This window comes from Nelumbo nucifera, chromosome 4 (assembly GCF_055504915.1).
Source record: "Nelumbo nucifera cultivar China Antique chromosome 4, China Antique-T2T, whole genome shotgun sequence".
Taxonomy (NCBI): domain Eukaryota; kingdom Viridiplantae; phylum Streptophyta; class Magnoliopsida; order Proteales; family Nelumbonaceae; genus Nelumbo; species Nelumbo nucifera.
In genome coordinates this window covers 47,370,193-47,388,618 of record NC_142652.1, presented here as the reverse complement: position 1 = coordinate 47,388,618, position 18,426 = coordinate 47,370,193, and the positions used below count along the sequence as shown (strand labels likewise).

Sequence of the window (18,426 nt, the reverse complement as noted above, 5' to 3'; positions counted from 1 at the left end):
TCTTACCTCTGCATTCCTCACATGCCTTGCCCTAGTGGTACTTTGACGAAAAAAACCCACTTTTTTAGTCTTAAATCGTAAATTTTAATATTTTTTATATATTAAAAAAAAACTAAATTAAAATGAATACTGACATGGAACATTTTGACTGTTCAATCCGAACGGTTGAACCAGTGACCTGCAACCAGGAGGCAAAAGCAGGTCAGCCTCCACGTCAGTTTTCAGACATTGCTAATTACCCTCTCAAGAGGAGGACGTTACTATTGCATCAACAAATGCATTTTGGATTTTTTGCTTTCACGAGCGGTATTCCTGGCAGCCCTGCTCTCATAGTTCTCAAATTAAACTGCAATTGCCCCATAATCAACTCAAATTCAATAAAAGATGTGACAAATCTTTTGCCAATCAAGATATTTATGAATTTATCCTAAAGTAGAAGCAACGAAAACAAAACATATAATTTGCCTGCATCAAAAAGAAAAAGTAAAGGACTTTTTGTAATGTCACGAAAGAGTAAATATTAAAAAGCTAAGGGAAGTAGTAGAATTAGCTGGGTACTAGTGAACCAAATGAGGATATCTCCTGACTCATAAATTTAGTACACAAGAAGTAAAATCAGGATCAATAGTTTACAGGAAAGATAGAAAAGGCCTGGATAAAAACTACCGTGAGCCCGAGATGAGCAGCATAGACCTTTTATTTACCCGATGTTTGATTCAGTATCCAAAAATGGGATCTCTACAAATTTCTGCTTCATGGAACCGACATGTTGGTTGCGTAACGTGTGTACATGAAGGAAAAAGGACTCCTACTAGCTTCTTTTATGCATTTACAGAAGAAAATTTTTGTACTTACACAGGCCAGAAAAATCCTGAACCTAAACTAGAGTTTTCCATCAACATCCTGGCTCCTGCTTCAGGTTAATTCCTCCAGGAGAGCCAAACATCATAGCCTACAAACACAATGCAATAACCATATACTCAGCAAGCAAGAAAAAACTGACCTATGCACACCTCAAAGCAAATGTTATTTAAGATTGTTGTAATAATAGTGCTGACTGTGTAATTACATCCATGACTTGCTTACTGGAGAGTTTGCTAAACAAAACTAAGCTTAAACTCAGCCATATCAATCAATCAATCGAATTTATCAAGCAAGTTTGGAGCCTTTGAATTAAAAGGAAAAAAAAACATAACTGAACAGTGAAATTAAGTCAGAAATGTAATGAAGGGAAGCAGAGGTCTTTTTTTTTTATGTGGCTTATGCATTACCTTTAGAGAGGAATTAGGAAGCCATATGAAAAGATAATGCTTTGTGCTAGTTTAGTTGGAATTTTAATGCATCACCACATCATCCAAAAAGTAGACACCATTTGATCAAAAAAAAAGAAAGTAGACACCATTGAAAGTTTAAATAAAAATCAGAAAGGACTATTCATCAACTCCTAAATTGGTTTATCTATTTACATGAACATTCCTGTATGGACAAAGATTTAGATTGAACTGATGCTTTTGATTGTCAAAACAACCAAAATAGCGGATGTATATTGAGAAGTTCTAAAATATTCATCTCCACCATCGACTTGACTTCAGAGAATTTTTTTAGGCCCTTTTAGGGAATCATCAAAAAATACCTACTTCAATTAAGTCAACAACGGTTTTGCAGCTTTAACGTCCTTCACCAAATCTCAAACTAGGAAAGCTTAATTCATCAAAAAAAAAAAAAAAACTAGGAAAGCTTACTCTACTTTCATTTCTTTATTTCCCTTTTTTCAAGTCAAAGCCATACAACACCAAGCATCCAGCATGGATTGCATAACATTGACGACTTGGTATTTGATAACTTGCCATGTTAATTAATGTAGTTCCCTCGAATTCCTAATCAGACTGACTTCTCTTTTCTCCCCCTACTTTACTACAGACCTGTGCTTCCTACCGTCCTTCCTAAAGCAACATATTTATGTATGAAATAGAAGTATTCACCTATCCACGTTATTTCTTGTTCAAATCCTTCAAGACTTTGGGTAAACAGCACTCCTTGGAAAATCAAATAGATCAATAATAAAATTCTCCTATTCAATATTTCTCCCACTTACAGCAAGGATATCTTTCCCACAATTAAGGTATTTGCAAAAAGATGGTTATGAAAAATGATATTGAGTCTCTTTCTTTTTTGCTTGGGTGTCTTAATCAGGTTTGTTTGGATCCCTCCAAGCCAGATAAGAGGGTTTGGACTCCTAGACCCAATGGAACCTTCACTTGTGCTTCTTTTTTCAAGTCCATCTCTCAACTTTCTACTCACCAACCCTTTCCGTCAAAAGAATTTTGGTGTAGGCCAATTCCCCCAAAAATTATGGCTTTTTGTTGGGAAGTTTTCCATGGGAAAGTAAACACTTTAGACAACCTACAAAAGAGAAGACCTTTTCTCTATATTTCTCCTAATTGGTGTATCCTCTGTAGAGCTCACGGTGAGGATTGTTACCATCTATTAGTATCTTGTCCCTTTTCTGCAGACCTTTGGGCTTGGCTACTTTCGTTGTTTGGGGGTAGTTGGAGTCTACCAGCAGAAGTTCACATGCTCTTCAACCAGTCTACCTTTTATTGGCCTACAAAAATAGGGAGAATTATGTGGAGATGTGCTCGTGCTGCCTTGACTTGGACTCTTTGGAAATAAAGGAATCTTAGAATTTTTCAAGATAAGGAAAGGAACAACCAAGACTTGAAAGACTGTGTGTTAAACAGGGCAATACATTGGCTGAAGACCTTGGAAATCTTTCATCAATTCTCCTTTAATGACATTTGGAGAAATTGGTCAGCAGTAGCAAGGTGTTCATCTTTAAAGGCCAAATCAATTAAAAGCTGGTCTCCTCCACCCGAAGGCTCAATTAAGTTGAACTTTGATGGAAGCAGCATGGGTAATCCAGGATTATCCGGAGTGGGGGGTGCTTTGAGAAATGAGAAGGGAGAGATTTTGTTGCTCTACTCAGGTCCTTTGGGAATTGGGAATTCCATCAGGGCAGAACTATTAGCTGTTGTACAAGGGGTCAAATTTGCAAACCAGCTGGGGGTACAACACCTAATAATCGAGGGGGATTCTAAAGTGGTGGTGGGTTGGTTAAAAAATTATGAAGAGGCTATGTGGCGATACAAGAATGAATTGAAGAAATTTAGTTGGTTGACAAGGAATATGTTGGTCACTATACAGTGGGTGGGGAGATCAGCAAATACCTTGTCAGATGTATTAGCTAAGCAAGGGGTAAATAGGGAAGAATTGTTTTGGGCTCAGTTGTGATTCTTGTTTTTCTTTCCTAGTTTACTTGTAAGTTTCAAGGAGGGGCTGCAGCTCGCGCCTCTCGTTGGGATGATGTATGAACTCACTCTAATTTGCTTCTAAATCAATAAACTTATTATTATTCATCAAAAAAAAAAAAATGAAACCAGTAAATTTTCCAGATTTACCTGAGTTGCTGGTAGAATGCTATTTGCAAGTTCCTCATTGATTGACACAGGCAGTGGTGGCATCTGGCTCATGATTCCAGGCATGGCTCTCATACTGCAGAAATCAAAGAAATGCCATCCCAAACAATCAGTACCATTGCAGACAAATATGAACTAGAACAAATAAAAAAGGCTGTAATTGTTTGAATAGAAATGTCAGCAATTTTGGCGTACTCGTTTAATATGGATGCTATATTGTTTCTTGTGCAACAGAAGAGATCGATGTTCTCCTGTATCTGTATGAAAAGGAATTAAATTCAAAATAATTGCAAATTGAGATAACAAAATAAAACACATACAAGAAGTGACTAGTGAGCAGCACTTCTGAATAACAAGGGAATGATTTTCAGGCAAAGGTACAAGTTAAAGTTGACCTTCCACACACACACATATGCAGAGGGGTTAGGATAACCATTTGTAAGTGTTAGACATGTCAAGGATTAAAATTTCACCACATATTGGGGCGTATCGGCCGATATGTATCATATCGGGGCCCCTCTGATATGCCCCTACCCTACACAAGGTGTTTCAGGGTCCCACCTATTTCAGGGGGTAGGCAAGCCAAGATACAGCCCAATGCGCCCCTACCAGTGTATAGGGCTGTATCAATATTTTGATCTTTGAGACATGTAGATTTATTTCTGTATTTTCTACTAGATTTGACAAGGGTATAAGAGTCTATTCAGTTTTAGGGAAAATTTCTGTTTTTATCAATTATAAGAGTATTCTTGTAACCTTAGATTATTTCAAGAGATGGATTATGCTATCTGTTATAAATGATTAGAATGAAGAGAGAAGAGACAAGGGAGAAAAGATAATTAATCTTTTGGCAAGGTGGCGCCAACAGTCTTCTTATATATCAAGAGCATTCTGAAATGACATGAAAAGACACAAATACCCCTTTACCAAAATAACTTTTTTTTGGTAACAGATAAATTACTTTTCATTCAGACATTCAGACGAGGAGGCACAAGCCTGATCAGGGGACTCAATCCACTTTGCCAACCAAAAAGGCATGGCTTCAGTGAAAGACCCCTCACCTTTAAGAGCTTCACAAGAAATAGCCCCATTCAAATTGGATCATATATGTCATACACGTCAACTTGTCACAAAGCTAATTATTGTACAAGATGGTTACACTGTTTGTTAATATATAAACTAGTTGCTTGTTGGAGCTTAAGAAAGGAAGAAAAGTTTCACCTATACACTTCTCACGAATGAAGTGCTTGTGGACCCAATATGCTTGGTCGTCCTGTTGAATTTTGTTGTGGAGCTATATTAATGATTGTCTTGTTGCCACAATACAATAACACGAAGCCATAAGTAGGAAAACTCAATTCAAACAACAGACTTTTTGTCCACAGGATTTCAACTACTACCTATGCCATGGCATGACAAAATGCTTTAGCACTTGATTTGGATGCTAGTCTGTTAATTTATTAGTCACCCACATAATTAAATTCCTCCTTTAAAAGCTGCAATAACCTATGGCAGATATCTTATCATCAATATATTTAATCCAATAAGTATGTGTATTATACATAAAATATTGGATACATCTCTAATATTTAACAAAAATAAGTATTATACATAAGAAATAATTTTACCAATGATGGAAATGTAATGCAAAATTTAATGTCAACCTAGAAATCAAACTATTAGGTTAGTGGTTTGGGTCAAATGGACTAATCAATGATATGATAGTTAAATAATAAATCTTTAAAAAAAGTACAAGTAATCAAAAGAATATATAAAAATTATATATTAATTATGTCAAGCAAAAATTAAGTGTGATAAGTAAAAATTATTTATATAATGTAGATGAAACATATAATTTAAAACTGATCTGAAATCAAAGCTATTTTCTTTTCTAGATGGTGGGGCAATGATCCAACTTTTCAAAGAAACTCATGATGTTATAATTGAATAATAAATATTTAAAAAAAAAGATAGAACACAAAAAATGAAAAAGTACAGAATTTTATCAAAAATATTTGGGAACATTTCTAATGTTATATATTCATTATATTAAATAAAAATATTTGTTAAAATAAAAATTATTTTTTTTTGACAGAAAATGGAATACAAAATTTAATAATAATGTTATTGTAATTTAAAATTTCCACGTGCAATGCATGTGCACGTTTACTACAAGCATTTAAGTTTATTTTTAATCATATTGTTACTTTTGTTAATTTTCAATTTCTATCTTAACTATGATATGTCTAAAATTCAAATAATTAATATGAAGAAAATTTTCTCACATGCAATGCACATGCTTAATTACTAGTAAAACAAAATGGACAAAAACAATTCAGTAAATAAGAGGAAAAAGATTGAAATAGCTCTACTCATCCAACTCTAACATGATTAATGTTGAAGGGGCAAGCAGAGGTAACCATGGGGTATGTGGTGGTGAATAGAGTAGTTGCCTTGCTTCATATTGTGGGCCTTACACTAACATTGCCAGCTTGTCGCTGAGTGTAGAGCAGCTTTAGATGGGATAAAATAAGTCATTTCCCCTGGGTATCAGAAAGTTGTTTTTGGTTCTGGTTCTTCTGTCTTGACTGACATTTTGGAGTACCGGTGTTAACCAGCCTGACTCTGGTATTGGTTGAAAGAAATATGGACAGCCACTTCAGGTTTGACTTGTTGATTCATCCACAATTATCATGAAGGTTACAAAGTTGCTGATGCTTTGGCAAACATTGCCTCTGATCAAGAACCTAACTCTGTATTTGTCAACTAGTGAAATGCCAGACTTTGTCAACCAATTGATCAAGGATGATGGAATCGGCATCCCTTTTCTTGGTCAATGTTTAAATGTTCAGAGCCTCTTAATGAATCATCAAACAGTTCATGCTTATCTGAGCTAATGACCATCTTGTATATATTTTTAGAGTGAGGTATCTACATCCCCTCAAGGATTTCCTTTGAATTATTAATAAAATATTTGAGCAACCCCTTCACCAGGAGTAAAGTTTGGGGTTTAAAGAAAAAAAAGAGACAATCGATATTATTTATAGGAACAGAGGGCAATAGATAGAATTCTTTTCATATCATCCTTATTTTCTCTCACAGCTACAGATTTAACTAACATTTTGTTATCATAAATCATCAAGGATAAGCAATATCCCCAAGGGAAAATGAGGACTAAGATATTCACCTTAAGTGATGAAAGGTTAGCTGCAATTTGTCTAAAAAAATTCGTATTCTCATCCAATAGATGCCTGGTTGTACCACCTGCTGCTGGGACTAGACAAACAACAAGGATGATAAATGAAAAGACCAATAAACAAAATGAACAGCCAAAAGACCAAATTATCAGTAAACGAAATGAACAGAAAAGTGAGCATAGATTTTAAACCTTAGAAAAGGAAATACTACAAAAGAAACCATGAATCAGACAAAGTATTTCCTCTATATGTGGAACAAAAGTACCAAACACTTAAGAGGCCATTTCATAACAGGAAAAGTGGCTAAACTAAAAAGCTTATTGCTTCATCTTTTAGTGAATAAGATTTTAAGGAGGTCCGAGGCTCCTTAATAGCTGAAACTGAAGTTGGGTATCTTACTATTATGTAAAATATTTTATTATTTATCCACTAAAAGACAAAACAAGTCATTCAATTCAGCAACTTCAGCAGTTATCAAACAGCCCCTTAGAGAATGAGATGCACTTAATTAACAAACTACTAAAAAGACATGTATCTCCAAGAACATGCTAGTATATGACAAAAAAATAAAAAGGTTGTCCCAGCTAGGGATGCAAAGGGATCGGATCGGATTCGAATCAGGGTATATTTGAATCCTATCAGTAAGTCAGATCTTCAGATCTGATCCAATCCGACTTGTTTTCTTTAAAAATTAATAAAATATTAATAGAAAATTAAAATATACTAATTTAAATAAAGTAAAAAACAAAAAATACAAGTATTTTTAATTATTTCCATCATATATATACATGTTTTTATAAAAAATAAATAATATAACAATTTTATAAAAATATATATTTATAAATGAATAACATATATATATATATGTATTTATAAAATATATAATATATATCAGATCGGATCTTTTCGGATTGGATAGGGGGTAATCTGAATCCGATCTGATTTCTGATCAGATCCTATTATCCGATCCAATCCGAATATCCGAATAGGGGTGATCCAAATTCGACCAAATAGGATCGGATTGGATCATGATCCGATCCATTTGCACCCCTAGTCCCAGCTATCCAAGGTCTCGGGAGGGGTAGGCTGGATATGGGCCTAACCCTTGGCACTTTACACAAAGTGAACCTAAGAGCTTCAAAATCCAGAAATTCCTAACGACTTCAAAAGAATGGATACAGACCCCGTATTACACTTACATTACCAATACAGACTATGTTCTATGTTATTTGCAACTTTGCACAAGGATTCAGACATTCAGAATTTGACATAGCTTTCAAGGTGCCAAGGCAAAGCTAGGTGATAGGAGAACACCATGTTGCCTAGGCGATGAGTTTTTCAATAAGGGTTGAGCCCTTGTTTTGGTCCTAGGAAGAAGAAGATGGTGATGATGAAGTCGTATTCAGTGTTTTAAAAGTGCAAGGCGCAAGGGCCAATTTGCGCTTGAGGCGCAATGTGAGGTGTGCACCTTTTTAATAAAGGCACAAAACTAAAAAAAAAAAGGTCAGAAAATTCAAAATAGTGCCAAAAAAATGGAAAATTTTCAAAAAGTATTAAACATAGTGTTAATAAAAAATATAAGCATAAATTTTAAAATAAATGTTTTAAAAAACCAATTATCTAAAATTAAAATACATAAACATAACATGTAAAGCGTATTCAAATGAAAATTTAAAAATAAAAGCAAACATATAAAGCATTTTCAAGCACGTAAAACCCACAATCTCTTTTTTTCCTTAATTGCATTGCTTCAAGTAGCTAATGTGATGTAAAACATATTGCATTCTTGATTCTATGAGTCGCCTTTGTACTATGCCCCTCGAGGCAAGCCCGAACAAGTTCATGTTAGCCTAGCCGTTAGACTCAAAAAAAGGCAAAAAGCGCAAAATTTTAAAAAGGCGCATGCCTGGGCTGAGGTGCAAGGCACATCAAGCACACGCCTAGGCGCACCAGGCGTGTGCCTTTTGAAAGGGGTGCGCCTAGGACCTGGGCGAGGTGCATACCCCAAAATGCGCCTCGCCTATGCGCCTAGGCACGCCATTTAAACCACTGGTCGTATTGATTTTTCTTGTGTGTCAATTGGATAAAAAATTCAAGTTACATCTTACTTTATCAATTCAGGTTTTGAAGGGTTCAAGACTATGAGGCCATTTGACAGCTGAAGGTGCTGAACTGAAATGCTTATAAATTTGTCTTTTAGTGAAAACGGCTGAAACTTGAATTGGATTGATCACTATACCCTTGAAAGTTTTATTTATTTATTTTATCATATAAAAGACAAAGCAATAAGTCTTTCAGTTCAGCAACTCCAATCGTTATCAAATGGCCCTTATGTCAATGACTTGTGTATCAATTGAACCTAAAAAAGAATAATAAAAAAAAAACTAGGATAAGAAAGAAATAATAGGATCTTCCAAGGATCTGAAAGATCTAAGGAGAAAATCATTGATTGCATAACTACCAAGGTTATACATTGGCTAGAGTCATCTCCTTTACATGGAGACTATTCAGCTAAGGACTTGTTAGAGGTTGGAATGTAGTGGTAAATTCTTCTACTTTGAAGGCTATGATAAAGCAACAATGGGTCCCTCCAGCACAAGTGAAGCTGAATTTTGATGGAAGCTCTTTAGGCAACCTAGGTCCCTCTAGAGTGGGAGGAGCTTTTAGAGATAGGGAGGGCAGATTGATTGTACTGTACTCTGGTCCAATAGGTTTTGGAGACTTATTGAGAGCAGAGGTTATGGCTTTGCTCCAAGGCTTAAGGTTGTCTAAGCAATGGGGCTTACACCAAATTGAGGCAGAAGGGGACTCTAAATTATTAATTGGGTGGATGCAGTCACATAATTTGAGGGTCTGGGTACATCAACAACTTATGAGGGAAGTTAATTGCTTGGTAAGGGAGGTTAGGGTACTGTTTAGGTGGACAAGGAGATCAACAAATGGATTAGCTGACACCCTGGCAAAGCAAGGAACTTTCAGGGATAACTTGTTTTGGGCTGTTTTGTAATTTGGAAACAATCTTCTTGGGGTCAACACCCTCTGGTTTGGGTGGTGACAGTGTACTATTTTAAATGTTTTCTAATGAAAGCTACCGTTTCTGATCAAAAAAATAATAGTAATATTAGTTTTATAAACCCACAATATGAACAATTTAGTCTAATAATATCTATTGCACCACTTATTGTGGGACTTAAAAGTATGGGCTTTGGTCCATTTATGTTATAACTTTTCTATTTCTTGTTGGGCTGTACTGTTATTAAGTGTTAATGGGCCTAGGCCTTCTTTGAAGTTACTTTACCTTTTACTAATGGGGGTAAAGTTGTCATCTCATGTTTTTTTTAAGATAAAATAAAAATTTTATTAAAAGAAAAAGAAATACACCAGACCAAGATGGTGAAAAGGAATCACCATACAAGTACAAAAGGCTACTAAGACATCAAAACAAGCCAGATCCACACGCCAACCCAAATCCAGCCAAAATCACAACAAAAAACTTAAAACAGAAACAAAATCATCTACCCACATCTTGAACCTCTATGCAAGTTGCACTGAAAACACCAGAGTTAATCTTTCCAGATACATGAAAAAGGCTAGCAAGAAGCAAAACCTTGTAGGCAACATAACAAAAAAGAACTCCCCCCATCAAACCCAAGTCTTTTACAACTCCTCAACAGCTTCCTCCCTCCCCAACTGCAACTTTGCAAGCTCTCCATTATTCTTCATCCACTTCTCCTTCCTCTCCCCCTTCACTTTCCTCCCAGGTCTCCCCCCCTTCTCCCAAGACCCTCGACTTGTTTAACTCTTCCCTTCTGTTAATTTGGTTTCAGATTTGGTCTGGTTTGGTTACAAGAACGAACTTTGAAAATGTAGTTTTTTAAACTGGGAATAGGATTCCCGGATGGGAGTAAAGAAATTTTTGAAATTTCGCCAAACCTTCCTACAGGATCTGGCCATCCATATGATGGATCTCCCATCCCTTTAGTTCCTCAGGCTGATATTCTGCAGCTTCACTGTTTTCCACCATTCCCGTTCTTTCTCAGGGATGCCATCTAATGTATTATTGTTTTTTTTTCTTTTGCTAAGTCATCTCATGCATTATTGTTGCCCTAATATAAATGTCAATTTGATGGGCTGGTAAGAGAGTGTCGCCCTATTCTCTATCTTCTTCCTCTCTCTTTTCTTCAAGAATCTGAAAACATACATGGTATCAGAGCAATAACCTGCTCTTATTCTGCTCGCCTACCTTCTTCTTCACCTCCTCTTTCTTCTTAAGTTTTCTTTTTTATTGTTGGAGTGACGAGGAACTCTACTGCTCGTCATGGTTAGCTGAAGCTGTTTCTAGGGTTCTTTCCTTGGAAAAAACTCCCAAGGAGGCCCAAAGTAGTTGCTGATATGCCCAGGTAGGGCAAAAAACTGTGTAGTCATATGGACTACCAGCGGGACTGCAAGTAGTATCAGTCCAGGAGATCCATGTAAACTCCAGCCCAGCTTATTCTTGGAGTTTGAGCAAGGGGAAGTGTTGTTTGACCTGTTCTACAAATTAAATATCAGTTTTACTCCAGTTGCCAAGTTAAACACCATATGGGCATTATTATCTCTAGCGGTTAATTACAATTGGAAATTGCACTAGTTGGATGTCAAGAATGCATTTTTGAATAGACACCTTCAAGAGGAAGTTTTTATGGGCTTAAGCAATCACCTAGGGCCTGGTTTAAAAGATTGTGCAAGGCAATAAAGAATATGGGGTACCATCAAAGTAGTGGTGATCACACACTATTCTATAGAAAAAGGGGAGAGAAATTATCAACATTGTTGTATATGTGGATGACATGGTGGTGACAGGAAATGATTCAGAGGATATCAAAAGACTTGAGAAGATTTTGGCCTTAGAGTTTGAGATAAAGGACTTGGGACCTCTAAGGTACTTCCTAGGAATAGAGGTGACCAGGTCTAGAGAAGGAATTTATATTTGTCAAAGGAAGTATGCCTTCAACCTCCTAAAGGAGATAGGAAAATTAGGGAGCAGGCCAATTGAGACCCCTATAAAGCAAAACCATGGATTACAGGAAAAGGATGAGGATCTTTACCCAAACAAGGAAAGATACCAACAGCTTGTGGGTAAACTTTGTTACCTATCTCTTACTAGACCTGATATTGCGTGTGATATCCATATTGTTAGTCAATTTATGCATGCTCCCTGAGTTTCCCACATGAAGGTAGTGAAGAGAATATTGAGGTACTTGAAGACATGTCTAGGAAAAGGATTATTATTTAAGAAGCATGATAAACTTAATGTAGAAGCCTATACTGATGCTGATTGGGCTGAATCAGCTAGAGATAGGAGGTCTACAACTGGATATTACACATTTGTGGGTGGAAATCTTGCAACCTAGAGAAGCAAGAAACAAACTGCGGTGGCTCGGTCAAGTGTTGAAGCTGAATACAGGGCCATGGCACATGGAGTTGCTGAACTTCTTTGGATCAAGATATTCCTAAAGGAATTGGAAATCACTAGGCCTAGCCCTTTGAAACTCTATTGTGGCAACCAAGCTGCAATTAACATTGCTAATAATCCTGACCAACATGATAGGACCAAACACATTGAGATTGATAGACACTCTGTGAGAGAAAGGATAGTGTATGAAAGCTATGTATTCTTTATATGCCATCTACAAGACAAGAAGAGTTGTTGATGTCTTCACTAAGGGTCTTGCCAAAACCAGATTTGGAGAATTGGTATGTAAGCCGGGCATGATGGACATCTATGCTCAGATTGAAAGGGAGTGTTGTGGAACTTAACAATATGGGCTTCGGCCATTTATGTTATAACTTTTCTATTTCTTGTTTGGTTGTCCTGTTATTAAGTGTTAATGGGCATGGGCCTTCTTTTATTTTAAGTTACTTTACCCCTTACTAATGTGGGGTATAGTTGTTATCCCATGTATTATTGTTGCCCTAATATAATGTCAGTTTGATGAGCTGGTAAGAGAGTGCCCCCCTATTGTCTATCTCTCTACTTCTCCCTTTCTCTTTTCTTCAAGAATCTAAATACAAACACTGCTGTTAATAACATAAAATAAAAATATAAAAACACTATGTAGTGTCTTGCAAACAAATATTTAGGTGTTTGGGCAAGGCAACACTCCAAGAACGCCTTATTGCCTAGTTGTCGCCTAGGCACCACCTTGACAACTATGCTATTGGAGTCATTTCATTGTTTATTTAAGGGTATCTTTATACTTCTCTATTCCTTCTCTTAAGTAAATAAATAAACGAGTACAGGGTATGGTCCTATTGATGTTTTCTTTCTAATATTTCTATCCATCCTTTCGTGTCTCACTCCTCTCTTAATCTTTTATTCATTGCTCCAAATCTACGTGGAATCAAGACCAATTGATCTTTGTGGATCTTTTCTAGTTTTTTGTGCTGGTTGTGTAATAGCACCACATACTATACAGGTGATGTCAGAAAGAGTTCAGAATCTCTCTTTAGTACAAAAGAACACTGAAGCATGTCATAGAGGATTCTTTTCTGGATTCACACCATATTTTTCCATGATTTTTTGAAATAAGCATGCTTCTTTTGTCTGTTTGTGGATGCTTCATAAAGGATTTTTTCCTGCCATTTCAGGCAATTAAAATCAATATAGTTTGACTCAAAATATACCTTGGAAGTGCTAGGAAATGGTCCATCATTGATCAGAACAGTCTTAAGGAAGTTGTCATATTTTTTCTTCACCATATTTATTGTCACCTACAGGGAAAGGCTTCCATAGTGCAGCTGCTATTGTTGGGCAGACTGTTATCAGAGCATTGTTTTTGTTGTTAAGAACCAAGTATCACGATGAAGCAAAAAGCAGTCAGAAGTTACAAGATCTAGTACCAACATAGAGTAGCCAGCTATGGCACATGGAATATCTAAACTACTCTAGTTGAGGACTCTTTTAGGTGAATAGGGTGTCTTTTGCTTTTTTTTTCTCCTTTTTTCAGGGTCCGGGGGACAAAGAACCATTTAGGTTATACTATGATAATCAGAAAACCATTAACATTACCTATAATCAAAGTACAACATGATACAACAAAGAACATCAAAGTAGATGAGCATTTTATTTGGGAGAAGGTTTTGAATAGGGAAGTTTGTCTACCATTTATTGAAGGCCAATCAATAGTTGTCCAACATATTTACTTGAGGAGTTGCAAAATTGCAATTTGAAGACAACCTTACCTTAGTAAGCTGGCCATGATTAAATGCCCATATTGAGTGGAATGCAAGAAATAGATGAAAAGTGTCTGGTTTTCTTTACAATAATAGAATAGTTCTATCTTTTGATTTCCTATATCTAAAGGAGGGTATAGCAGTCATTATTTGTTCTTTGGTTTGCAGCAATATAAGGAAATAGAAGCAGTCATGGGAAAAACAATATTTTCTCTCCAAACCTACAACTTACTCTTCCCTTCTTTTCCTTGTTCTATTATTGCATCTTTCTTTTATTTTGTCCGTTCCAAATCTTTTGAAGTAACTGGATAGGTTAGGATTGGGAATCACAAGATTTGTTTTCCAAAGAAAGATTGCAACCTTAACTATTCAATTTGTTTGTGGGAACTTGATGAGTTACCGCTCACCTCGGAAGCCCCTTCGAGAGTGGCTTAGCCTCCTGAAACAGAAGATGGAGGGAGAGAAGAGAAGGGGAGGTAGGAAGAAGATGGACTGAGAGAGAGAAATGAAGAGATATTCATTCACACCTTTTATTATATGATTATGGCCTTATATAGCTGGCCTACAGGTGTGAAACCATGGAGGGAATATCCTCTGGTTGCATAGTAACTAACTCTGGAAGATATCATGGAGAGAATATCCTCTGACTGCAGAGTAACCAACTCTGAGTGTAACTAACAATGGGGCTCTGTCGCGTGTCCTTTCTGTCTCCTTGTTAACTGCTGATGGGTGGTGGTCTGCTCCACTCCCATAGTTGGGTAAGGAGGGAGTGTTTGGGTCCCAACAATTCCTCCCACCTTAGCATTGACCTTGACCTCAAGGTCTAGGTTTGGAAACCTCTCGTTCAGCCTTAGATAAGGTTCCCAAGTGGCATCCTCTGGAGGCAGCCAAGCCCATTCTACCTTGGCTTCTGGCACAACCTGCCCACCTCGTCGAACCCAACGGAAATCCACAATTCTGATAGGATCCGTATCAATGTCCCCTTCCTCAGTGAATTGGGGTGAGTTGGATGAGACAGGGGTATGATTTCCCACAACCTTCTTGAGAAGTGAGATGTGAAACACCGGATGAAGCTTTGAGGTTGCAGGGAGGTCCAACCTGTAAGCAAACAAGGCCCACTCTCTCCAGCACCTTATAAGGCCCATAATACCTGGGAGCTAGCTTGTCCCAAGCCCGTCTTACCACTGAGACCTGGCGGTAAGGTTGGAGCTTAAGGTAAACAAAATCACCCACCTGAAACTCTAATGGACGGTGGTGAGAGTCATAGCAGACCTTCATTCGTTGTTGGGCTTTTGTCAAGTTCGTCTTAAGCAGTCTAAGGATCTCGCCTCTCGCCAGTAGGCGGGTCTCTACTTCTGCCACTTTGGATGACCTATATTCATAAGGTAATATGGGAGGGGGTTCTCTACCGTATAGAGCCTTGAAGGGTGTCATTCCTACAGCCAACTGATAAGTCGAGTTGTACCAGTATTCTGCCCATGGAAGCCAATGGACCCACTGTCTAGGCTTCTCCCCTATGAAGCATCTAAGGTAGGCTTCTAAGCATCGATTAAGAACTTCAGTCTGTCCATCAGACTGCGGGTGATAACTTGTGGATGGGTGCAGTTGGATTCCTTGCAATCGAAAGTATTCCTTCCAGAATGAACTCAGGAAGGTAGGGTCACGGTCCGAAACAATGGATCTTGGGGTTCCATGCAGTTTTGTGACGTCCCGTATGAAGATGTCAGCCACCATTCTGTGGTGTAAGGGTGAGGCAATGCAGAGAAATGGTTGTACTTGGTGAGACGGTCAACCACTACCATGATAACCTCCTTTCCTGCAGAACGGGGAAGACCCGTGATGAAGTCCATGGAGAGGTCTTCCCACACTTGCTCTGGAATCTTGAAGGGTTGTAGAAGGCCAGCGGGAGACGGTGAGGAGTATTTCTGTTGTTGGCAGGTTTGGCATACGGATACATAGTGCAACACATCCTTGCGCATTCCTACCCAATGATAGTGGCTGCTAAGCCTTTTTAGGGTCCGTAGCACCCCTGAATGTCCCCCCAACGCAGAGTCATGAAACAACCTTAGCAGTAGAGTTTTGTGGGCGGAATTTTGAGCAACAACAAACCGACCCCTAAAGAAAAGATCGGATTCCACAATTTGGTAACCTGCAACCTAGGAAGGGTCACGTCTCCACTTATCCCTAATGTCCTGTAGCCGCGGATCAGACCTGGCTTCTTGCCATACAGCTTCAAACAAGGGAAAACTGGGCTGAGAGCAGGTCAATTGGGCTAACTCTTCTACCCGTGACAAGGCATCAGCTACTCTATTTGCGGGCCCAGGCTTATACTCTATGAGGTAGTCAAAGCCCATCAGTTTACTAAGCCATTTTTGTTGCTCCGGGGAGTGCACCCTTTGTTCTGCCATGTACTTCAAACTTCGTTGGTCTGTCCTTATAATAAATTGGCGCCCCAATAGATATGTACACCATTTCTGTACTGCCATTACCACAGCCATCATTTCCTTGACATAAGTGGACTGATTTTGGTGAGCTGCTGAGAGAGCCTTGCTGAAATAAGCAATGGGCTGCCCTTTCTGCATCAAGACGGCCCCTACCCCTACACCCGATGCATCACACTCTATTTCAAAGGGCTGAGAGAAGTCCGGGAGAGTGAGGACTGGAAGGCTAGAAACTGCTATCTTCAAGTCTTCAAAAGCCCGTTGGGTCTGCCATGACCCACCCTGCTGCAACCACATGGCCTAAGTATTGAATTTGTCCTTGTCCAATGGAACACTTTGTCATTTTGGCATCTAACTGGTGCTCCCTTAAAGTTGTGAGAGTGAGTTTCAGATGTTCCATATGGGTGTCCCAATCCCTATTGTATACCAGAATGTCATCGAAAAACACTAGAATAAATCGCCTTAGGAATGGCCTGAAGATGTCATTCATGAGGGCCTGAAAGGTGGAGGGGGCGTTGGTGAGCCCAAAAGGCATAACCAGAAACTCATAATGGCCATCGTGGGTTCTAAAGGCTTTCTTGTGGATGTCAGCCTGGTGAACCAGAATCTGATGATACCCAGACCGCAGGTCTAATTTGGAGAACACTCGTGCTTCTCCTTACTCGTCCAACAGTTCATCAATCAGGGGAATCAGAAACTTGTCCTTCACTGTAATCTGATTCAAGGCCCAGTAATCTACACAAAAACGCCAACTACCATCCTTCTTCTTCACTAGGAGCACAAGGGATGAAAAAGGGCTGGTGTGCAACTGTTTCGTGGTATTCGAAAAATCTTTCTGCTCTGAAGATCCAAGGAATGGGGTCTCCACTAGAATAATTGGGAAAGTTGATCTTAGTGACTTTTCCGGTGGGGTAGCACCATGTTCTTTGGCTGCTGGAAGCAGAGGCTTCCGCCCCTGCTGGGTGACTAGCCTCGTCGGATTGTTGCTGAGAGGCGATGCCGGAGACGACCACTTTGAGTTCCCTGAGTTCGTTCAGTACCTGGTGGAATCCGACCTCAAGCTGGTCGACCCTATCATCCATGGTAGAGGAACGTGTCTACGGCATCGTGAAGCCCGTGATCTGGATAGCCTGGCTCTAATACCAACTTGATGAGTTACCACTCACCTTGGAAGCCCCTTCAAGGGTGGCTTAGCCTCTTGAAACAGAAGATAGAGGGAGAGAAGAGGAGGTAGGAAGAAGATGGACTTAGAGAGAGAAATGAAGAGATATTCATTCACACCTTTTATTATATGATTATGGCCTTATATAGCTAGCCTACAGGTGTGTAATCATGGAGGGAATATCCTCTGGTTGCATAGTAACTAACTCTGGAAGATATCATGGAGAGAATATCCTCTGGCTACAGAGTAACCAACTCTGAGTGTAACTAACTATGGGGCTCTGTCGCGTGTCCTTTCTATCTCCTTGTGAACTGCTGATGGGTGGTGGTCTGCTCCACTCCCATAGTTGGGTAAGGAGGGAGTGTTTGGGTCCCAACAGAACTCCACACCATCACATCACTAAATAGAAAAGTCTAAAAGATCCTTGACTGCATTCTTTTATTTTATGCATTTTTTTATATCTCATACATCATTTGTAAACAATGTTCCATCACAAATATTTAAGGCAAATGCATGAAATATAACAAACTATAGTACAATATTGAAAATAGTTAGAAATACAAACAAACAAATAATGTTTTAAAATAACTTTACGGCTAACCGAGTTGTTTACTTGTTAATCAACTGGCCAACCTAGCGAATGATTAGTAATCTTAGGCGACACATCATGAGTACCAACTTTTAAGTGATGCAGTCCTCACCTGACTAGTCAATCATTTCTCAAGACTTAAGTCTTGCCAAATTTAATTTTCTAACATATATAGGTATTTGTAAGTATGATTTGTTAAGCATAAAATTTTATATTATTTTTTTAATCGATTTAGTATATCAAAAGGTGTCAATGTAGTATCTGGTGTTGTATAGCTTGCATTTTTTATAGGAAATGGTAACTTTCGTTAGTTAAAAACCAGAAGCACAACTGTCACCAACTAAAG

The 18,426-nt window shown here is 38.2% G+C and overlaps 1 protein-coding gene across 8 annotated transcripts in view; it reads right to left on the bottom strand.

Annotated features, from left to right (window-relative positions):
* Window positions 1–561: 561 nt before the first annotated feature.
* The window catches only part of LOC104611811 (uncharacterized), a 62,473-nt gene continuing 44,608 nt past the window's right edge, over window positions 562–18,426 (bottom strand). For 6 of the 8 annotated variants that reach the window (XM_010279037.3, XM_088903543.1, XM_010279040.3 and 3 more), the window contains 4 exons: window positions 6,664–6,752; window positions 3,672–3,733; window positions 3,459–3,552; window positions 562–952 (listed from right to left, as the gene is read on the bottom strand). In XM_010279037.3, the coding sequence (XP_010277339.1) occupies window positions 896–952; window positions 3,459–3,552; window positions 3,672–3,733; window positions 6,664–6,752 (302 nt within the window). In that variant the 3' untranslated portion in view covers window positions 562–895. Of the gene's footprint in view, window positions 953–3,458; window positions 3,553–3,671; window positions 3,734–4,697; window positions 4,750–6,663; window positions 6,753–18,426 lie in introns of all 8 variants that reach the window. The other 2 variants (XM_088903545.1, XM_010279041.3) reach the window with 1 other exon arrangement.